At 32.4% G+C, this 21,114-nt stretch overlaps 1 protein-coding gene across 1 annotated transcript in view; it reads left to right on the top strand.

Annotated features, from left to right (window-relative positions):
* LOC125066518 (polypeptide N-acetylgalactosaminyltransferase 2-like) overlaps positions 1–20,512 on the top strand; it is an 81,464-nt gene extending 60,952 nt beyond the window's left edge. The window contains exons 6-10 of the mRNA XM_047674619.1: positions 17,048–17,161; positions 17,679–17,857; positions 18,365–18,571; positions 19,018–19,190; positions 19,571–20,512. Of these exons, the coding sequence (XP_047530575.1) occupies positions 17,048–17,161; positions 17,679–17,857; positions 18,365–18,571; positions 19,018–19,190; positions 19,571–19,845 (948 nt within the window). The 3' untranslated portion in view covers positions 19,846–20,512. The remainder of the gene's footprint in view (positions 1–17,047; positions 17,162–17,678; positions 17,858–18,364; positions 18,572–19,017; positions 19,191–19,570) is intronic.
* Positions 20,513–21,114: the final 602 nt, after the last annotated feature.

Below are 21,114 nucleotides of genomic sequence, written 5' to 3'. Positions count from 1 at the left end.
TACTATTTGAAATCTATCTTTAAAATAACTAGAAAACCACTTGCATACTAGATCAGAACAACCATAAAATTTCAATTTGGCCAGAAGTAAATCTATATTAAGACAGTCAAATGCTCTACTGTAGTCTAATAGTATCAAAATTGAAGCCATATTATTATTAGATGCAGAAAGAATTTCATCAACAATGTGTAATAACGCTGTAGTGGAACTGTGTGACTTTCTAAAACCGGATTGACATTTCGGAATAATGCAATGTTTTTCAAAATAGGAAACAATTTGTTCATTTACTGCCTTTTCCAAAACCTTTGATAAAACAGGCAAAATTCCAATCGGTCGTAAGTCTTTCACTGAGTCTACATTTGTCTTTTTCGGAAGAGGTTTAATAATTGTAGTTTTCCACGATGTTGGAAAGTATCCCGTGCGTAAAGAAGTATTTATTATATGTGTAATAGCAACTGACGAGTATGGGAGGGTAAGTTTTACCATTTTAATAGATATGTCATCAATACCTACGGCATTAGAGACTATAGAATTAATTATTTTTAAAATGCTCTCGGTGGAAAGTTCTGTAAAATCACATCCAGAATAAATCGGTTGGTTATACTTATTTATAATGCTACTATTATTTGAAACACTAGGTACAGAGTCAAGGAATGCTTTATTTATTATATTTGGATCACATAGATGAGCTGGAATTGTGTTAGTGTGAGTGCCTAAAAACTTTTTAAGTTCACCGTGCATTTTTTTCGGATTATTAATAAATTTATTAATTTTATTTGTGAAATAAAAAGATTTTTCTTTTTGAGTTACCTCAAATACAGTGTTTCTCAATTGTTTGTATGAATTTATATCACGATCAGAGTTCGTTTTTTTAGCAATATTACAAGCCTTATCTCTGTCTATCATCATTGCTTTAATTGTATCTGTAATCCATGGGGAAGGGGGATATTTGAAACGCTTAGTTTTCAAAGGAACAAAATGATTGAAAAGGCCCAGAATTAAAAAATTAAAACAATCTACCATAGTATCGACATGGTCAAACTGTAATATCATGTCCCAAGGTGTAATAGATGATGCGAATTGGTATGTATCAAGATCAAAATTATTAAATGGTCTGTACTGAATAACTCTTGGAATTGGTTTATTTACTTCCAGAGGTATAATTGCCGTAATAAAAGCATGATCACTCAAATCATCATTATATTGAACATTAATTTCACTTATATTTAAGCTATCATTACAGCAGATAACATCTATTAGAGAGCTAGATGTATTCGTGACTCGAGTAGGTTTGTTAACTATTTGATTCAATTTATATTCCGCTATTAAGGTTAAAAATTCATTTTGAGAAATACCATGCGAATTTAAATCAATGTTTATGTCACCAGTTACAAATACGTATTCATATTTTGGTGTTAAAAATGATAGATTGTCATCTAGCCCAGATAAAAAAGTGCTAAAACTAAATTTAGGTGGTCGGTAGATGACTCCTACAGCAATTATGCATCTTTTAATCTTAATTTCAAACCACTGTTGCTCAAGTGCCGAAGAATCCACTGGCAATATTTTTACTCTCAAATTTGAACGTATATATGCGCCTACTCCTCCTCCTCTACATTGCGAGCCTGATCGTGGTTCATGAAAAAAATTATAGCCTGGGATATTGTAACTTTTTAGCGTGACATTATCAGATAGCCATGTTTCCGTGATAGTAATTATGTCTGGATCAAAATATTTTATAGTGTGTGATAATTCATCTCTTCCAGTATTTAGTGATTGAGCATTCAGCACAGATAATTTCAACTTTGTAACTTTTTTACCCATTTTTTAGTATTAAGCGTATAAATAAATATATATAAAATTACATAATATAAAATAACATAACTTTTTTTTTTTCTTAAAATGTTTGCATGAAATATTTTCCTCATAATAATTGCAATATATTTATATTTTAATTGACCGATATCAATTTTGCAATTGCCTCTAAAAGTACCAAAAAGAATACAATATTTTTTTATTTCTGCTACTATAGTATATTCGCAATAAACATAGATTATAAAAAATAGTCATAATATAAAACGACTAATGTCGCGTATGGAGTTTATATGAAAAACAGGTGACTTTGTTGATTCACGCACTAAAATTTTGCAATCTTTAACCCAAACAAAAGAAAAGTTTCGTTCGCGAGCCTTATCCTTTACAGTACGAAGGAGACGCTGATTTGCGAATGTCAAATTATCTCTTAAGAAAATTTTATGGGAAACACCGCTTATTCCTATATCCGATGTTGTAAGAAGCCCCCTTTTATTCGATTTTTGCCATTTTTTTACTGAACTGATTACTTTTTCTTTTATTTCCTTGCTCTTAAAACGAACTAATATGCGTGATGGCTCTTCTCCTTTTGGTGTTGAAGCTATATTAGCAAACGTCAAATCAGTTGTGGGTTGTTCTTCATCATATGCAGATGCCATTTGGGATTGATGTTTTCTAGTTTTCATCCTATATACACATTCTAAGTCACTGGGTAGAATCGACATTCCCGTGGTTTTCGCTATTAGACATACAGTATCCGCTAGGTTTTCATTAGGAGTTTGTGTAACACCGCATATCTCCAAGTTATTGATACGATCTTTTTGGTCCCTTTTATTTATTTCATTTTGTAAGTTTTCATTTTGTAACATTAAATCAGATAATTTCTGTTCTATTTTTTCGATTCTTTGTCCCTGATGTTCGACTTCTAAGACTTTTGTTTGTAATTCAAATAAGTCATTTTTCATCTCCATAACACAAGTTTGTAGCTTTTTGAATTCATTATCTTGTTCATTGAGCCTCGCATTTATTTCTGCACGAAAGTTTCTTATTTCTGTCAATATTAAATCATTGAAATTTTTGTTTCTCATGTCTGCTTGATCTCTTGACGTAGCTTGTGGTATAGGCGACTTGTTACTATGCAATGAAGTGTTGATATCCTTATTACTCACTGTTTGCACTCTTTTAGAATTTGTTTTACAAGTTGTACACTTCCATGTAGATCTAGCGTTATTCGAATCACTGTTAAAATTAACGCAATCCGAATGAAACAAACAGCTACAACTATTGCACTTAATACGTTTTTGCCCAACTCCTATGTTGACCTTACATATCTCACATGTATTAACCATCTTTAAATTAATTATTTTTAAAAATTATAGTGAAAATAAATGTGTGATATACCGGGGTTTGAACCATCGACTTCTACGAGTATAATATTAGAGCCGTTACCAATGCGCCAAACGTCAGTTAGTAGACGATGTTGAAAATATGCAATACTGTTTACTGTTCTGTCACTTATGATGTTTACAGAGTACGGTAACACTTATATTGTGATTTATGACGGTAGACAAATAATTATCTACACTGATCTCCGAGCCACAAAACTATATGAATGTTATTTATAATGTTAATTCACAATTTATAACACTATTTTAATGTCAGATATAACTTTCTGACATTTCACAATCGTGTTCTGCGTTGAGATTCGAGATTGTTCTCACAGAACAGGCCTGTTTCGTACTCTGCGCTATAACTTCCTACATCATAATAACTCATTACGGCATCAATATAGCAGGCGAGATGCTTGCAATGGATATTAGAACTTAAATGCGATGTATAGTTAAATATTATAATATAATATACTCGACGACCTCCGTGGTCGAGTAGTGTGTACACCGGTTTTAATGGGTACGCCACTACCAGGTCCCGGGTTCGATTCCCGGCCGAGTCGATGTAGAAAATGTTTATTCGTTTTGTATGTTGTCTTGGGTCTGGGTGTATTTGGTACCGTCGTTACTTCTGATTTTCCATAACACAAGTGTTTTAGTTACTTAGATTGGGATCAGAGTAATGTATGTGATATTGTAAAAAAAAAAATATAACAAATTAAAGGAATTATAAATGATGATGATGAAGGGATTTAATTAGCGAGCTTATTCAGGGTTTCGGACTAATTATAGTGTTATTAATATATAAGAGGTATCAGAATTTCATCTGACGTAAGTGAGTCCTCGCGTATCATTAATATTAAATGCATGAAAACTTAATAGTGCTTCCGGTGTTTAGGTTTTAAGTTTACGTATTCCATGTTATTCTTAAGTGAGATTTTGGTCTTAGAATTACAAGCCAAATAAAGATAAATGATTTACACAAAAAATCCGTGTATCTTCTTTATCTAATATTTTACATGCAAGGAATTTCATAAACAGAAATATAATTCAAACAATACTTGTTCTATTGCTTTTTTGTTATAAATCAAGCAGACTACTTTTACTATACTTCCTACAAAATAATCATTAGTCAACTCAATACGGAATGAAGGCGCTTCCTCCATTGTCCACGTAACATCACTTATAGATTAGACGATTATGTAACATACAACATATCACCGTGCAATAAACATTGCAATAAGTACATTTATTTAAAACAATGTGGCTTTCGTGCAAGCCCGTCTGGTCACTCATCAAATTTTCTACCGCTGTACCTACTGTTTTGAAATGTAAGTCCGGAAATGTAATTACAGCCGTTAGTACCAATGTATATATTAAAGATTATGAGTATATTTAAGGAAAAAAATGCCTATTTTCTGTACCGACACTATCTACATCCTCGGTTTAATGGTATTTAAGACTAGGTAGAGCCGTAATTCAACGTTAATATCCCGCTGCAGAGTAAAGTACTTATACTAAAGTAAAATTTTAATCATACACGTGGAAGAATATCATCAGACACGTGTTGTACGTAAAGCTTTTGTGGTACTTCTCCGAATTGGAGTCGTGATCTCCCATTAACGGGTTATCCTTCTCTTCGGTTTAGGTCTCTCGACTCTTACTTCGATGCTACAAACGTACAATATTATCTAACACATTCTGATTTCCTCACGATGTTTTCGTCCACCGCCGAGCAGAAGATCTAAACCATCATGGGATTGAGTTCTCATGAGGATTGACTTGTAATGGGAAGACTGAACGAAGATTCCTTTACATTGCTGATAATTTAATATCATATTTCAATGATTAGTCATTGTCATGTCGGCATGTTTCGGCTTAAGTCTGTTCGTCTTGACAAGGTTACCAAGTAAAGGCCGTGAGTGTATTGCTATTTAATTATATATTAAAAAAACAATCGAAAGCAAATAGCGAACGTTCGGACGTTTTTCGTTTTTTAATTAATTTTTTTTTAAATATTCTTTTAAAATTTTCACGGCAAAATTTACTCGGCATATTGATAAACGCTGTGCTAAAAAGTTGGCAGCTTTGTGACTGCCGCATTGCTTATTGAAGTACCGGCGCAACATCAACTTGTTGTAGTAAACTTATAATACTTAAATCGTTTTATGAATACACCGATAAATCTGTAGTCACTATTTATGCAAATATATCATAAAATTGGAGTGTCTGTTTGTAATATTAAATAATCGTTTTTATTAAATACATATGTATATACGGTACATGAACCAAAATAACATCTTTTAAATTTTTTGTCTATCTGTTTATTCGGGCTAATTTCTAAAACGGCTGGACCGATTTCGACGGGACTTTCACTGGCAGATAGCTGATGTAATAAGGAGTAACTTAGGCTACAACAATAACTTTTTTGTTAAATTCAAATGCGTACGAAATCGCGGGCACAGCTAGTCCACTAATAATTTACTACTCAGAGTAATTACCTAAAGAAGTAAGTAATAATAAAAGCAAAAAAAACCTTTTTAAAAAAAGCTTTACTTACAGACATTACGTTCGTATATATTAAATTTGAATAAGTTCTACGGTCAAACCGCATTTATATATAAGGCTTCTCGGCTAGTCTGCTCGGTTTGGAGGGTGAGTGAGCCAGTATCATAGTTCCTATTCTTAACGGCTGGTTGGTTAAAAGACTAATTTATATTTCTTAAAGTTCAAAAAAACTGAATACTTATAATCGACACCAACTTTCAGCAGGTGGTTTTACAAATATATATCAGAAAAGATAATTGCTTACAGTCTACATATGACTAAAGCCTATCTACCGAAAAGTTATTGTGGTGCGTGCACGGGTCTAGTAAAACTATCCCACGCTGTTTCAATGTTGCATCAGTCTTAAGAAAGCCTGATGCTGTTCCAAAAAAGGCGATTAGAGATCTCAACATAAAAATGATCTTCAAGATTAGGGCCACTGCTCGGTAACAGAAGCGATTTTTAATGTAAACTTAATCTGCGTGCATGTATCTCGTTAGTGTAACATAAAACAGAAACAAATACTAAAAATAATACTAGAATGCATGTTACATGTAATTTATACTAATGTAAGTGTATAAATATACTTTTATTTTAAAAAGAAAAAGAATAAAAATAAACTGAAACGAATCGGTCACGAGACTGTAGAAATAGAAATAATTAAGGATTAAAGTATATTAAAGTTTGTATTTTAATTAAGTTGTGTTTAAGCCTTGGCGTCACGTCGCGGAATGTTGGCTGGAATTCTAGCGAAGTATTGTTGAATAATAATTCTAATTCTCTGTTCGAAAATGCATAAACATAATTCTACATACATAAACACGCTTCGTACTCCGCTAGCACTCATCTACTAAACTTGGTGTAGTTAATTAAAGCATTTAATAAACAAAGAACTACAAAGTTCGTCCTTCGGCTCTGAAAACGTGTATTTTTTTTTTTATTGTAATTAGTAATTAGTCGTTGAATACCTAAACGCTTTCCTTAATTTGGAAGGCTGCCAAGTGACTGCGTTGTAACATGTGCGTATTAAAATACTGACACACTTCCCTGCGATCGCACGTACGTCACAAAGCCGTTGTTATCGACGTTATTAAATCTGTGTCATAAAAACAATTAAAAGGAACAAACAATATCAACAACCTCAAATTTTTCACCTTAAAGTTATATTTATAAATGATTCAGAACTAACAAACTTTGCTTAAACGGGTTTAACTATTTTATATTCGATATTGTGTATTCCAAATTATTTTTATTGGAAATTAAACACGTATAATTAAATGTCATTACATTTATTTTAAAGTAAATTCGGTGTCATCGAACTTTTATTTGAAATAAATGAATGTTTTAAATTACTCGTAAGTAATGGTAGTAGTAGATATAAAACGAACCGTATCATAAACATGTAGCTGAGATCTCAACGCAACTGCACGCATTCTAAACCAATGATTGCGGGTTCAAACCCAGACAAGCACCACTAATATTCATGTACTTAATTTGTGTGTGTAAATTCATCTTGTGCTTGGCGGTGAAGGAAAACATCGTGAGGAAATCTGCATCTGTTTAATTTCAACGAAATTCTTCCACATGTGTATCCACCTACAAGTATTGAGTAGCGTGGTGGAATATGCTCCAAACCTTTCCCTCAAAGAGAGGCCTTAGCCCAGCAGTGGGAAATTTACAGGCTGTTAATGTTGTTGATGTTATTGTATCATTAACTTTTTTTTTAAATTGAGCCAAAATAAATATTTTCTCTGTGCGATTACCGTGAAGGCGCTTAACTTTTTTACCCAATGTTTTAGAATTTGATTATTTTGTAATATAACTATCACATCGCTCTACATTAATGAGAATATATTTTATCGTCATTTTTTACATCAAGAGTTTGTATCCTTATAAACATATATGGATCGAAAAACGTCGCCTGCCTCAAAAATAGCGGACTACTGACATTCATTCGTTGCATCGTTCTACGAGTGAGACGTGATCTGTATGGTAATGTCAAGGACTGGTTATGGCACCACTTCTCGACAAAGGTACCAATTCACCTAACACAACGCTATACAGCGCTATAAAAAACTATAAAACTTTTTTTTATCTGTTCTTCGGCTCGTGCGTGAGATAATCCGCATATATCGGTTGGAAATCTGCCTCACGTGTAATCACCAGCTTGCATTGGAGCAGCGTAATGGAGTAGGCTCCTAAATTTGTCTAAAGGAATATGTCTTAGTCCAGTGGTGGGACATATATATTTCTACTTACGACTGCTAGACAGCCAGCACAATTTAAAATACAGTCTCATTATTTTGAAAAAGCAATTGAACGACGAAAAGGTCAATAAGAATATTTATTAAGCTGTCACCAGACATTCTTTTTTCGTTTGAATATAAATTTTCCACAGATGTGTTGCCCGTGCCTTTTATCTGTGTGTTTATTTTGTTTGGGTTTATTTGATATGTCTGCACGTTTTTATTCCAAGGCCAATACAATTTAAATTTCAGAATTAAAATTTTATTTGCCTTCTGTAATTATTTGATCGGGACATACCTAATGGTTATCGCCTTTGGATTGAAGTGTTGGACAACTTAGCTAATAAATTAATATTATTATTATATCGCAGTACTTCATGTGGACGGCATACTTTATACGTTTGTCGACATGTTGCCTCTATACGAATATTTGAACGTCTTCGTGTTCGAAGAATTTATTTCTAGATCTCTCGATACTCGATTCGGAATTCGTAATTTAGTAACTCTGTGTTTATAGATTTTTCAATTTGTATAGCACAAGAAACAACCAACTTCCAGATTCCGAGCTGCTAAAGATAATTTTCCGACCCTGAGTCTACGACGATCTCAGGATCTAAGACTTCTAGTCTCTAATTAACAGCATTCTTTAATTATTATTTTAACAATTAAATTAATTGCTTTACTCCTGCGAACTATGCAACAATTGTTTTCAAATTAAAATCCCGAAACAATTGCGTGTTATTTTGATTTGATTTCGTATTTCATTGTTTGGTTTTGTTTGATATTACAAATTCCTACGAAACAAAGCCTGTCTGAAAAGGACTTGAGTGTCAGTTTCATCGAATATATAAACGAATTCATACAATATAATAAATTATTTTTATTTGTTGATCTTTTATTTGAACTGTAAGAAAACAATTTATTAATTATTGAAATGTAAATTAAAATAATTCATTCAATTCTGTTAAAAGCAATGTGAATATTCTATTTTATTAAAACTTTTAGTATCGTGTTTATGATCAAAGGGAAGAAATTTACTCGAATTTCAACTAATGCATTGAGTAACAAAATATTTTTGTAGATATGTAAGAAAATATATCATTGAATATAACATAACATTAGACATGCTGCCCCGCACATCACATCATCATCAACCCATACTCGTCACGTCACGTCACCCAAATGCACGCCACTGTGGTCTTTCTTCGGCAACTTGTGCTGCGCCGACCCCAAGTAAAATTGGGATAAGTGCAGGAGGATGATAATGATGATAACATAGCTTTTCGTATTAATTCTTTTTTAATTATTTAACCAGACAATTCTTCTAAGATGATCTAACTACCAAATTAACATAGATTGTTACAGTTAGGCGATTTAAAAATAATTCGTTATGTAGTAATGAGGTGACCGATCCTTGTGTTTTGAAGCTTTCACTTATTTAAACATAACGCTAAAATGTTTACTTATTTTGTACTTGTATCAAGTTACTCAAGGCCAAATCCAAGCTTTCAATTCCATTGAATGACGTGGCAAAATTCTTGACAAAGAGCGAAGACAATATACGAAAAAGGGATTTTTTTTAATAATAATATTTAATATTACGTAATTTATCTGCACGTCAATATATCGCTGAACTACACCTAACAAGTTTGATAATTTTTTATGTGGTTGAGATGGTCCCTGGATTCTGTAGATTACATAAAAAAAAACTTATTCTTAAAACTTAAATCAGCCTCATGAATGTTAAAACCGTCAACCTCGTGTTTATTTCAAAACTCAAAACAATGATTCGTATAGATTTCAAAGGCGATTGTGTATTTCGTGTATTGCAGAGTGTAGTCAGTTAGACTTAAAATAAACTTTAATCGCGTAATAAATCTAATGTATTCGAGATTGCATGTTATAGTAGCGGCTGCTAGCGGTTGAGTCAGGTTAGTGTTTTGTATGATTGTAATAAAACTAGATTATGATAGTGTTATTGTTTTGTATAAAACGAGCTTGGCCGCAATTTCGTTGGGAAATTTAATATCAAGCGCTTTGACAGTGCGATCTTTTTTTTTAAAACACAATTGTTCTGTAATACGTATATATTAACATAGTTAACAAAAACACATCGGTTAATAATATTATACTCCACTAAATCTTCATGTTTAAATTTTTAATATATTTTTCCAAACGTTTTGAACGATATAAACCCCTAACCAATTACGCCCGAGGCGTAGTAACTGAAGCCATAATTAAAATTTCATTAATTTTGATTAGATATGCAGAACTTTATAAGTTTGGCGTAAGTCGTCATGGGATTCAAGTTTGCTAAGGTATAAAATTAGGGAATAAATCATTTACAATGTTAATTTTATGTAGAGAAGTTACTTTAGTTTCTGAAACGCTGATCACTATCAGATTTACTAAATTAATTAAACGTGGATTAAATTAAGGCTTTTGGTTTTGGTAACTTGTTGCGTCAACGGTTGAGATCGACTAGGGACTTCAAATTTGATATGACGCGATTGGCATTGGCGGTATAAACATACACTACGAATATTTCCTGTTAAATATGTACATATGTGTTTGTGGGTCAAACGCATTGTAGTGTTATTTTTTTTGGATTGAAGTAATATTAGTTATTTTGACTTTATTCAAAATTTCTAGAGATCAGTTGCACGAAAGAAGGCAAGTTTTTTCTCGTTTGTAACTTTTAAAATATTATTTCGATAAAATTGTAGAATATTGTCCACAAAAAGAGCCTTTGTTGTCAAGGTTTGGAAGAAAATTTAGTAAATTCAAAGGAGCCTTATAATGAAAATAATTAAAGCAACATTTATTTATATTAATAAATTTCTTGACACCTGAACTTATGGTGTATTTGTTGAGGTGTTAAATAAACCTAATTTACTATAGAATTGACCATCAGCTACGATTAAGGTTTATTTGAGGAATTGTCGAAGTTGGTTTTTGTTTTGTTTACCAGCTTCGCGCTACTCGTGTATTATATTCGAAAGTTTCACTGACAACTCTGCAGTTATACTCGACCGCACGTTCAGTAATATTGCATCTGTAGACATGGACATAGTCACGACCTAGTTAGGAATTTAGTTATTAAACAACGACCATCTAAATTGGTTCATGAATGAGACGGACTATGCATTAATTAAGCATCTAATTTAGTCTTCGCTTCTAGTATGAATATGAAAGATAAATATACCTATATGTATATATTGTTTAAGAATCTGTTCAAGTGAATATAGATTGAGGTGTTAAGAAGAATATCTCATTATTGTCGGTGCATTCGTATGTGTGTTTTTTGTTTAAAGATTAAAGTGACCTTGAGTTTTATTTTTTATTTTAAACAATAATTAAAAACAAAGCTAATAATGTCTCTTCTAGTAATAGTTTTTACATATATGCTTGTTCTACACGAACGTTTTATTTGAAGTATTTATGTAATTATATTATTAGAAGTCACTGACATTAAATTTTTTGCGCGTCCAATGTCCATTATAAGATGAAACGCCTTGAAGATACCGAGTTGCAAAACCGATTCAGTTTGAAAGTGAGTTGCCTCACATAGGAGGTTACAGGTACGGTGCATTTTCAGCGATGGTCCAAGTAACTGTGTTATGTAACTGTCGGTCGGCAGCATTATTCTCTGTTTGGTCTAATTTAAGTGTAGATGTGTAGATAATACGGCTTCAGATTGTAAAAGTCAACAAAAATATTAAGCTTTAATTTTTTCCGTCAAGAAACTCGCCGTAGTCGGAACCATGAAGTTGACAGCGATCCACTACATTTTTTTTATATATAGTACATGTGTGTTACAACGCGGTGCAAAACTGATCTAAGATTTGATGTCCCTTGTACCTGTGGATGCACTAGCTCACTTACCATTCAATCCAACACAACAATACTAAATATTGCTGGTTGGCGGTAGAACATCTGATGAGTGAGAGACAGTTATCCCAAAGGCGTTAGGAAATAGAGTGCCTATGAACGTGCACTCCACTGAACTATCTCATGTAAACATTTCATATCAATTCATACCTTCTAAAACTTTCTGCCTGTTCAATATTATCCAGATATAACTAGAATATTTCATACAACTGTCTTTACCTTTTTTTAATCAATTAATAAATATTACAATATCAAGAGCTCAGTGATTTTATTATAGATTAATAAAAAAACAGAGACAACAAACAACAAATAAAATTGTGCAACAAAACAAGAACATTCGCTCGTGACCGAGTCCACTGTCTAAGTTACTCAAGCGGAGTGAACGGAAGATACAGCGTTACGCAAGTTGGATCATCGTCCCTTCACCCTCATGTAATCGTACGATACACTAACATTGTCTCTGAGCAATATGACCTCGCGTCCATCGTTCTAGAATATTCGCAGATTCCATACATACACGATTTAATAGGATAGAATACGTACCTATCTACATATTCAAAATCAAAACGGTCCCTTTCGTTTGTACACATTATTACTTTTTAATTGTTATTTCTTAACATGTCAAATTTTAATAATATTTCAAGTTAAATATGAAATTGCGATATTCAGTTTTCAGATCGTGATTTACAATCGTAGAATTTGTTTGTGCAGAATTGCATCGGCCTTGTCAAATCTCTTTGCAGTTCGTGAACGTACATACCTATGTACGTATACATATGTATATTTTATCACTAGTGTCTTAATAATCATTTTCAAAATTAATTCAAATAGGATCTTACGGACACTTTTGAATCATTTTATGTGACAATTTCAATGTTAAACTCCGGTTCGGAATGCTCATTGTATCTAGAATCTCAAAAGTTAATCTTTTCCTCAAATTAAATAACACATGTGAACAATAATTTCAAAGCCTTACAAAAGAACAAGAATTTATTGTGAACTATTTATACAATAATCGCTTTTTAGATTAGATTTGGAAATGTCATAATTTTTTTATTCGCTGCCTACTTGACCTTAATTATTTTAAATTATACCAGTTGACCTTTTTCTTAATGTTAAATACATATCGCGTTAAGTGTTATCAAGTTGAACACGGTATAGCTTAATAAAGTTACGAATTTTATTATTTTACTTATTTAATATTCTACAACACAGAAGACAACTCTACCGGCAATTTAGATTAAATTATCTCCTGTAGCAAAACTTAATTACAAACTGCGAAACAGGCTTGTAATTCAATATCTTAATTACAGATGACATAACAAAACCGTTTCCACCAACGTAACTCAAGCGAATTAGTGCAGGCTAATTTGGAACGTCACTTTCTGTAATACCGTCTTGTATCGCTTGCGTAACATCAGCACGTGTGTTAGTGTGCCGAGCACTTTGTCTCTGTGTCAAATCCGGTTTGGGCCCGTGACATTCGAGCGCGACTTGGAATGACCTTGACATAAACATTCGCAACAAAAGACGTATTAAACATGACAGATGGTGATAAGATTATTAACCTTGTCAGTGAATCATATTATGGTCGAGAAACGGGAATTGTTATATGTCTATGTCGGTTACTCATTGCTAGTGATAAGTACTACTAGAATGGGCGTAGTCGGGTAGCGGCACAGGTGGGCACGGCTTCGTTATTAAAGTTCCAGCTCCAGGGCTCTACCCCAGATAATCCAAAAAATATTTGATTCACTTATATTAAACTAGTGGTTGCCCGTGGCTACGCTAGCATTTTAGGGATTGTTCGCTAGGGGTCAGATATAAAAAAATACCTTTGGTTAAAAATAACCTAACCTTGAGGTTCAAGCTTGCTTTATACCAAAATTCATCAAATTGGGTTCAGTATTTTGACCGTAAAAGCGTAACAGACAGACCAACAAAGTTACTTTCTCATTATTATATATATTTTAACATTAATATAGATTAATGTTTAAGTACACAAAACTAAAAAATCTTGCTATTCTAAAGATTCTGGATACAAGCAAAAACTATAAGTTTCTCTCTAGGGTATCGTATAGTAACAGTATCGAAGTTGATGTATTGAAGCACCAACTAGCGGCAAGTTCAAACAAAATGCTTTAAAAATATAATAATGATAAAAATATATGTAATAATAATATTTGTAAAATTTTAATATTGACGATGTTGAAGTTTCTCGATCTCAAACAGATATAACTACATCCATATACAAAATCAAACAAGAATCTCATACATGTAACCATAAAGAATTGAATAAATAGGTATCTGGCAAAAGTTTTGCAAATAATCAAGGTCAAATACAATATAAGTTTTAATTACCGTCAAGCGAAGACATACTTACTTTCAAAGCCGTGTTACGTCATGATATCCTATGATAAACCTCGCTGCGATTACATACATTGTTTATTTTTTTAATTAGATGAATTATATAACAATACATAACACGATTTCTGTTTGATAATCTTTGAACTAAGCAATTCCCAAAGTCCTCATTGCTATTATTTTCAAATTTATTATTGATAAGCCGACGTGCAAATGATGGGCGGCGGTCGCCATTGCAAATACATTGGTACTGTAGGAAATCCAGGACTTCTTACAATCAAAACCTTGCTTATAAATCAGAACCGAGATGTTATATCTGTTGTCCCTGTAATTACACTCACTCACAGGAATATATCAATACAAATAACTGGACCAAACAACGCCCTGCCCGGTGTAAGAATTCAATATCTTTCATTTTGTATCCATTTCGATAATATTCATCTTCCAAGGGACATAAGTTAGTGGTGCATTGGTGATGAGAGGAATCATTAATATTTCTTAAAATGCCAAGATCAGTGTGTGTGTACTGAAATAATTTAGCTTAAAGTTCGAATGAAATACAATAATGGATTTTTTATATCAAACAAACAAAAACCATACTAAACATAATTGAGTTTAACTTATGTGCGCTATAACGAACTGATCCATTCGAATAAAATATTATTAACCTTAAACGTGTGTAGTTAAAAATGTTTTAGTAGCCACTAATGCCGTAAGCGAAATAAGTCTGCCTAATGTCCCACATTTAACCAGTGTAATTAGACTTTGGACGGTTATTGCATTTACTAACAGTAGTTCCAATCCGCTCGAAGACTACCACTTACTATAAACTTAAAACCTGCTTATATCTATGCCAGACTTATACGATGTTTTACAAAACAATATTCTAAATTTAAGTGCCTAACTACTTAAACATAAATACTATCGACACGTCCCGGCTTCGCTCGGGTGCAGATTATTAATAAAGAAAATTATATAATATAAATATAATTTACTATAGAGCTCAGAAATAACGTAACTTTCTACTAGTGAACAAAAAAAAAATAGAATTGGATCTATTTCTCTATCTTTACATAGTGTAAAACAAAGTCGCTTACCGCTGTTTGTCCCTGTGTATGCTTATCTTTAAAATTACACAACGGATTTTAATGCGGTTTTTTTAAGAGATAGATTGATTCAGGAGGAAGGTTTATATGTATAATACAAGCACAATATGGTAAAAAACACTGTTAATTTTAGAGATTTCTAAAATGATGTCGTAAATAAACACACTTTTTGCGCTTACATTGCAAACGCTGGCTGAACCCTACGAGATAAATCAAAATCCGCGCTGGTATATGTCTATCTCTTAGGGATAACCCACAATAACCATTTTTATCCTTTACTTTTTACGAGAAATAATGGTTTATTTTCGAAGCGATTTTGAGCAATACAGCATTAATCCTTAACCAATTAAGTACCTTAAATACTTTTCCTTTTAATATAGAGCAATATAGCTGAAACAATTTATTACAAGTCTATATAAACCGCTATGATATATTCCCCTGAATTTGATAAATTGCAAAATTTGAAAAACTTATTTATTTATTTAGTACAAAATGATTTGCTTAATTATACATATTATAATAATTCAAAATTACGAGCCAAGTCCACAGTAAGTGTTTAAATGACCACAATTACTGGATTTTGGGAAGCTGTAATTACAATCCAAATAAAACAATCGTACGAAAACCTTCGTCATGGAATTTATACAATTGTATTTAGTATGATGTAATTGATAAATTACAATTTTATATGACATTGATATAGTATACGACCTTCAGCTTTCACTAAACGATTGGAGCTGAGATTGGTTTAATTTTTTTGATACTTAATGTTAGTTAGGCAATTTATATGAATTATATGTTGTGATATTGTCAACAAACCTTGTATTTAAAACACATGTTTTGGACGACTGATGAAAATAATAGCATTAAAGACGTCATCACGTTAATTTATACAGCTGCACATCTAGAGATCTGAGATGACCATGGTTTTTCTATATTAATATTTAGTCAAGGTGGCCGAGCGGTTATAACGGTTGAACCCGCAATTCCGTTGAACCCAAAAGGTACCCCTGAATTTCCATGTGCTTAATTTGTTTTTTTAAGAGAATTTCATCTACATTACTATTCTACATTAATCATAATTTCGAGATAGGCTGTATATTTTATTATGTATGTAAAATGTTGTATTTTACAAGATATACAACAGCTTACTATGTTAATGTAAATTTCAATCGGTCGCTTCCCATCGATTAAGAATTGACGAAAATAACATCGATGCACTAAAATACAGTGAACTTGACATTTCCGACATTTTAATATCGTATTTCTATACCGACATATTGCAATTACTATTTTATTAATATTATACTTTATAAATAATCTTCGGTACCTTTCGGATGTTTTTCTTAATCTCCTAAACCATAACTGATCTACGCTACGATTATATATTATTGTATTTATTTGTACAAATCATTATAATCAAAATTATGTTCGGATAAAATGTTTCATATATACACTTTGTATGTAACAAGTGTCTGAGTCATACAGTGTCACAAGTGTCGGGCTGACATTGTCCGAGCTATAACTGTTTTCAAAACCATGAAACTTGCCATATATGGTTCACGCATCTAGGAAAGTCTGGTCAAGTACAACTGGGTTTTAGAATTAATTTTCATTTTACCTTTAGGATACGCGTTCCCGTCTTAACCATACTTAAGAGACGCCTTAAGTAATTCTAACTGTTCTCTCACAGGACCCAACACGCGTGGTATGTCCAGTCATCGACGTAATCAGCATGGACACTTTCCAGTATATCGGCGCGTCGGCGGACCTGCGGGGAGGTTTCGATTGGAACTTGGTGTTCAAGGTGAGCTACCTCTCGAATCGCCTCGCTGAAACCACTCAATAAATTCGAATCTAATTGCTGATTTGGGTGTACTTTTAAAATCTATGATAGCGATTATTAATAATTTACTATTTATATGGTGAGTTGATACATAACATTCAACATGTAACAACGTTATTTGAAATTCCATTGGCATAAATATAGTAATATATAAAAAAAAATAACTCAAAGGTGCAAACGTATTTTTTTTGGTTTCACACTGAGATGGCACGCTTGATCGATCATCGCAGCTCAAACAAAAATTCAACTTACATAAATAAATATCAATTCGAAGCCATTATAAAATGATATTTTTTTTTACTTATTCTAACCAGCTCACATATAATATATATGTAGTTATGGTCTATAGTTATACGTTTTGAAACGTTATTTTTTTATATATAACTCTGATTTTTATAATTTATTTCTTGTACTGGTTTCTTAATGTTAACATTTTAGTTGGAATAGATATATCTTAGGTGATTACTTTGTACTTCAGTGGGAATATCTATCACATGCGGAACGAAGCACGCGTCTCAGTGATCCAACGCAAGTCATAAGAACACCGATGATAGCTGGAGGACTCTTCAGTATGGATAGAAAATATTTCAACAAGCTCGGCAAATACGACATGAGAATGGATGTGTGGGGCGGTGAGAACTTGGAGATTTCGTTTAGGTAAGTGTACAGTTTAGTATTTTACCTGATTTATACGGTGACATATTGTCGCCCACGGCTTTGCACTCGTTTTAGTGGTAGGTCTTTAGGTGTTAGGCAAAAGTTCATGTCTTTCCTTCCAAGGAATGGTTTTCTACGAAGAGAGCAACAGACAGACAGAGTTACTTTCGCATTTATAATATCAGTATAGATGAATAATTTATACTTAATGCCACTACTGACGCCATCTATGAAAGAATACGAAAACTACTTATTTGTTTTTACAAATCAGCTGGAGGGCAGAGCTGATACACGCCGTATGTCAGTCGTTAAATCGGAGTTGGGTGAAAAAAAATATTATTGAACCTAGAAATAACTAATCTTTGATGTACTTTATTAAACATATATCAAACACAATAACACCGGGTAAGATATTCGATGAAGGCTACAAATTACTAATTTCAGCTTCCCCGATATCCTGAAAAAATATCATGATTAATTAAGTAAAAACTAAATGTTTTATTTCAGGGTATGGCAGTGTGGCGGGTCACTAGAAATAGTACCTTGCTCACGCGTCGGTCACGTATTCCGCAAACGCCACCCATACACTTTCCCTGGCGGCTCGGGGGCTGTATTCGCTAGGAACACTAGACGAGCAGCTGAAGTCTGGATGGATGACTACAAGGAACTGTATTATCGATCACAACCTCTCGCCAAACAAGTTGATTATGGAGAGTGAGTCACAGTTTCATTATCCAAATTATAAAGGCAATATAATATAACGCGGTATTGAAGTTTTGCTATATTTTTACATCAGGAACTTATAAGCTTATAGTTAGTGATATTTACCTTTACCATGGAAACTAAATTAGTACTTATTTCGTGCCTACAATATTATTTTAATATTATTTTGTTTGTCTACTATACTTCAAAAAAAAATAATCAAAATATGGGTTTAACAATGCTGCATTCTATATTAGCTATATAGAATATTAGCTATATATATATTAATAATTGTTCCGCACGACTGTACAAAAATAGGTTCAAAAATAAATGTATCCCCAATCAAAATTTGTCATTAAAGAAAACCGCGAATATTAAGACGCCAAATAAAAATTATCTTTGTCGTTGTACATATATCAATTATTGAAATGATTAACATTAATTTGCTTTAATTTCAGTATATCAGAACGTGTCGCCATTCGTGAGAAGTTACACTGCAAACCATTCAGCTGGTATCTAGAACATGTATATCCAGAACTTCAAGTTCCTGCGTTAGGAGGTGCGTCTTACGCCATCAGACAGGGACCAAGATGCTTGGATACAATGGGTCATCTTGTTGACGGCACTTTGGGTGAGTAAAGATAAAATGAAATAATAACGTCAAATCTATCTTGAAATTAAATTATTTTGATATTACGATATCATTTACGTAGTTTATTAAGTATTGGTTACTGGGAACAATTAACCTATGCGCACTGCTTCTATCCAACTGTGGACGGTTGCTGGCTGTGTTTGTAACTACAATATAAAAACTTTAAAAGTACAGTATAAAAATCAATGCAATAGTTTTAGTTAGTAACGAAATACATCTTTCCATCAAATGTCACTAATAGTTCCACATTTCCTTTAAAATCTGACAAAATGATGAAACCTTGGAGTAAGACTAAACTCACATCATCTCGCGACATATGATTCACCTAATAATGTATAACGTGTATAATTACGTTTCAGGGATGTACCCCTGCCACAACACCGGTGGCAACCAAGAGTGGCGTTTCGAAAACGGTCTCATCCGGCACCACAGCCTCTGCATCTCTCTGTCACCGGATGACAGAGTGACGGCCATCCTAGCGGCTTGTGACCCGTCCGATGACGCTCAGCTGTGGCGGAGGCGCGGCCTCCTCATCAGGCACGCGAAACTGGACGCGTGTTTGGACTCAGACCGAGCGGCACTTTATTTAAAACAGTGTGATGACGAAAAATTAAGTCAACAGTTTACCTTTTAAAAGTAAAAATAAACCTTAGGGTGCGTTTATAATGAAATACTTGGAAATTTCTGTTAGCAACTGTTTGTAATTCTTCAGAAAATCACCAATAACTATCATTACTGTATTTTTTTAATTGTATTATATTACAACAAAGTAGGCACCTCTTTGTGGATATCACAAAGTTGCCCATGTTCCTTTAGTAGAGACGCAGCTTATTATAATTAGGAAAAGTTGATTTAGTTTTCGCGTCTTTAAGTTACACATAAAAAGAAGTATTAATGAAAAAAAGAAAAACGGTGAAATTACATAAAAATCTTTTGATCAGTATTTATTTCTGTCTGTAAACTTTATATGCAAAGTCTTAAACAAATAAATAATAGTGCCTTGGATATATAATTCGTGATCAAGTGCCACACTCACTAGCATTACTATACATATGAAAAATATATTACCTAACTTTTAATTTTCAGAAGTAAGATAAAAAACCAGTTTAATTTTTCTCTTTGCAAAAAAAAAAACATTCCATGAATGTATTCGAATTATTTTTATAAGCGTTCAGTTAAGTGATATATAGTTTTAAGTTTTAATTTTTTATATACAACATTACATAATTTTCATTCTCACTGATTATATCAAATGTATATTATATCTACAAGTAACGATTCCGTATTTGCGTCAGGTTACTTACATTTTTAAATACATTATATAGACATTTATAGCTTCTACATTTGTATATAATCATAATCATACTCTAATAAGTTTTATATATAATCAATAATATAGTTACCATAGTGTACATAATTATATTATTATAAGCGCCGGGGATGTGGAATGAGAACGTAATGTTAATAAACACATCTGAACAGATGTTGCCGAGTGATTTGAGAAAACGATATTTTAAATGAATATTAAATATAACACTCTTATAATTTAATATAGACTTAGGTTACATTCTATTATATTTTTTTTTTTGAAAGAACAGTGTTGCCGGTTGCTAAAAATATTTGATTCGAATAAAACTCGAATGTTTCTTTTTTTAATTTTTTTGTTATTGTATTATCGTTTGTAAATAATTGGTCTGTTCGCCTAAAAGTACAACTTTGATATTAGAAATAAAAATAAACTATTGTATAGCAATAATTTTTCTTTTTTTTAAATAATTTAGTGTGGCAGCATTTTTACGATCATTAAAAATCAAAAAAAATGGTACTGTTAAATTTATTTAAGTATTTTTACAAATGTTATTATAATTATAATTATTTTATTATTATTATTATAGTTTTATAA

The sequence above is a fragment of the Vanessa atalanta genome, chromosome 9 (assembly GCF_905147765.1).
Source record: "Vanessa atalanta chromosome 9, ilVanAtal1.2, whole genome shotgun sequence".
Lineage (NCBI taxonomy): Eukaryota > Metazoa > Arthropoda > Insecta > Lepidoptera > Nymphalidae > Vanessa > Vanessa atalanta.
This window is presented reverse-complemented; position numbering and strand designations above follow the sequence as displayed.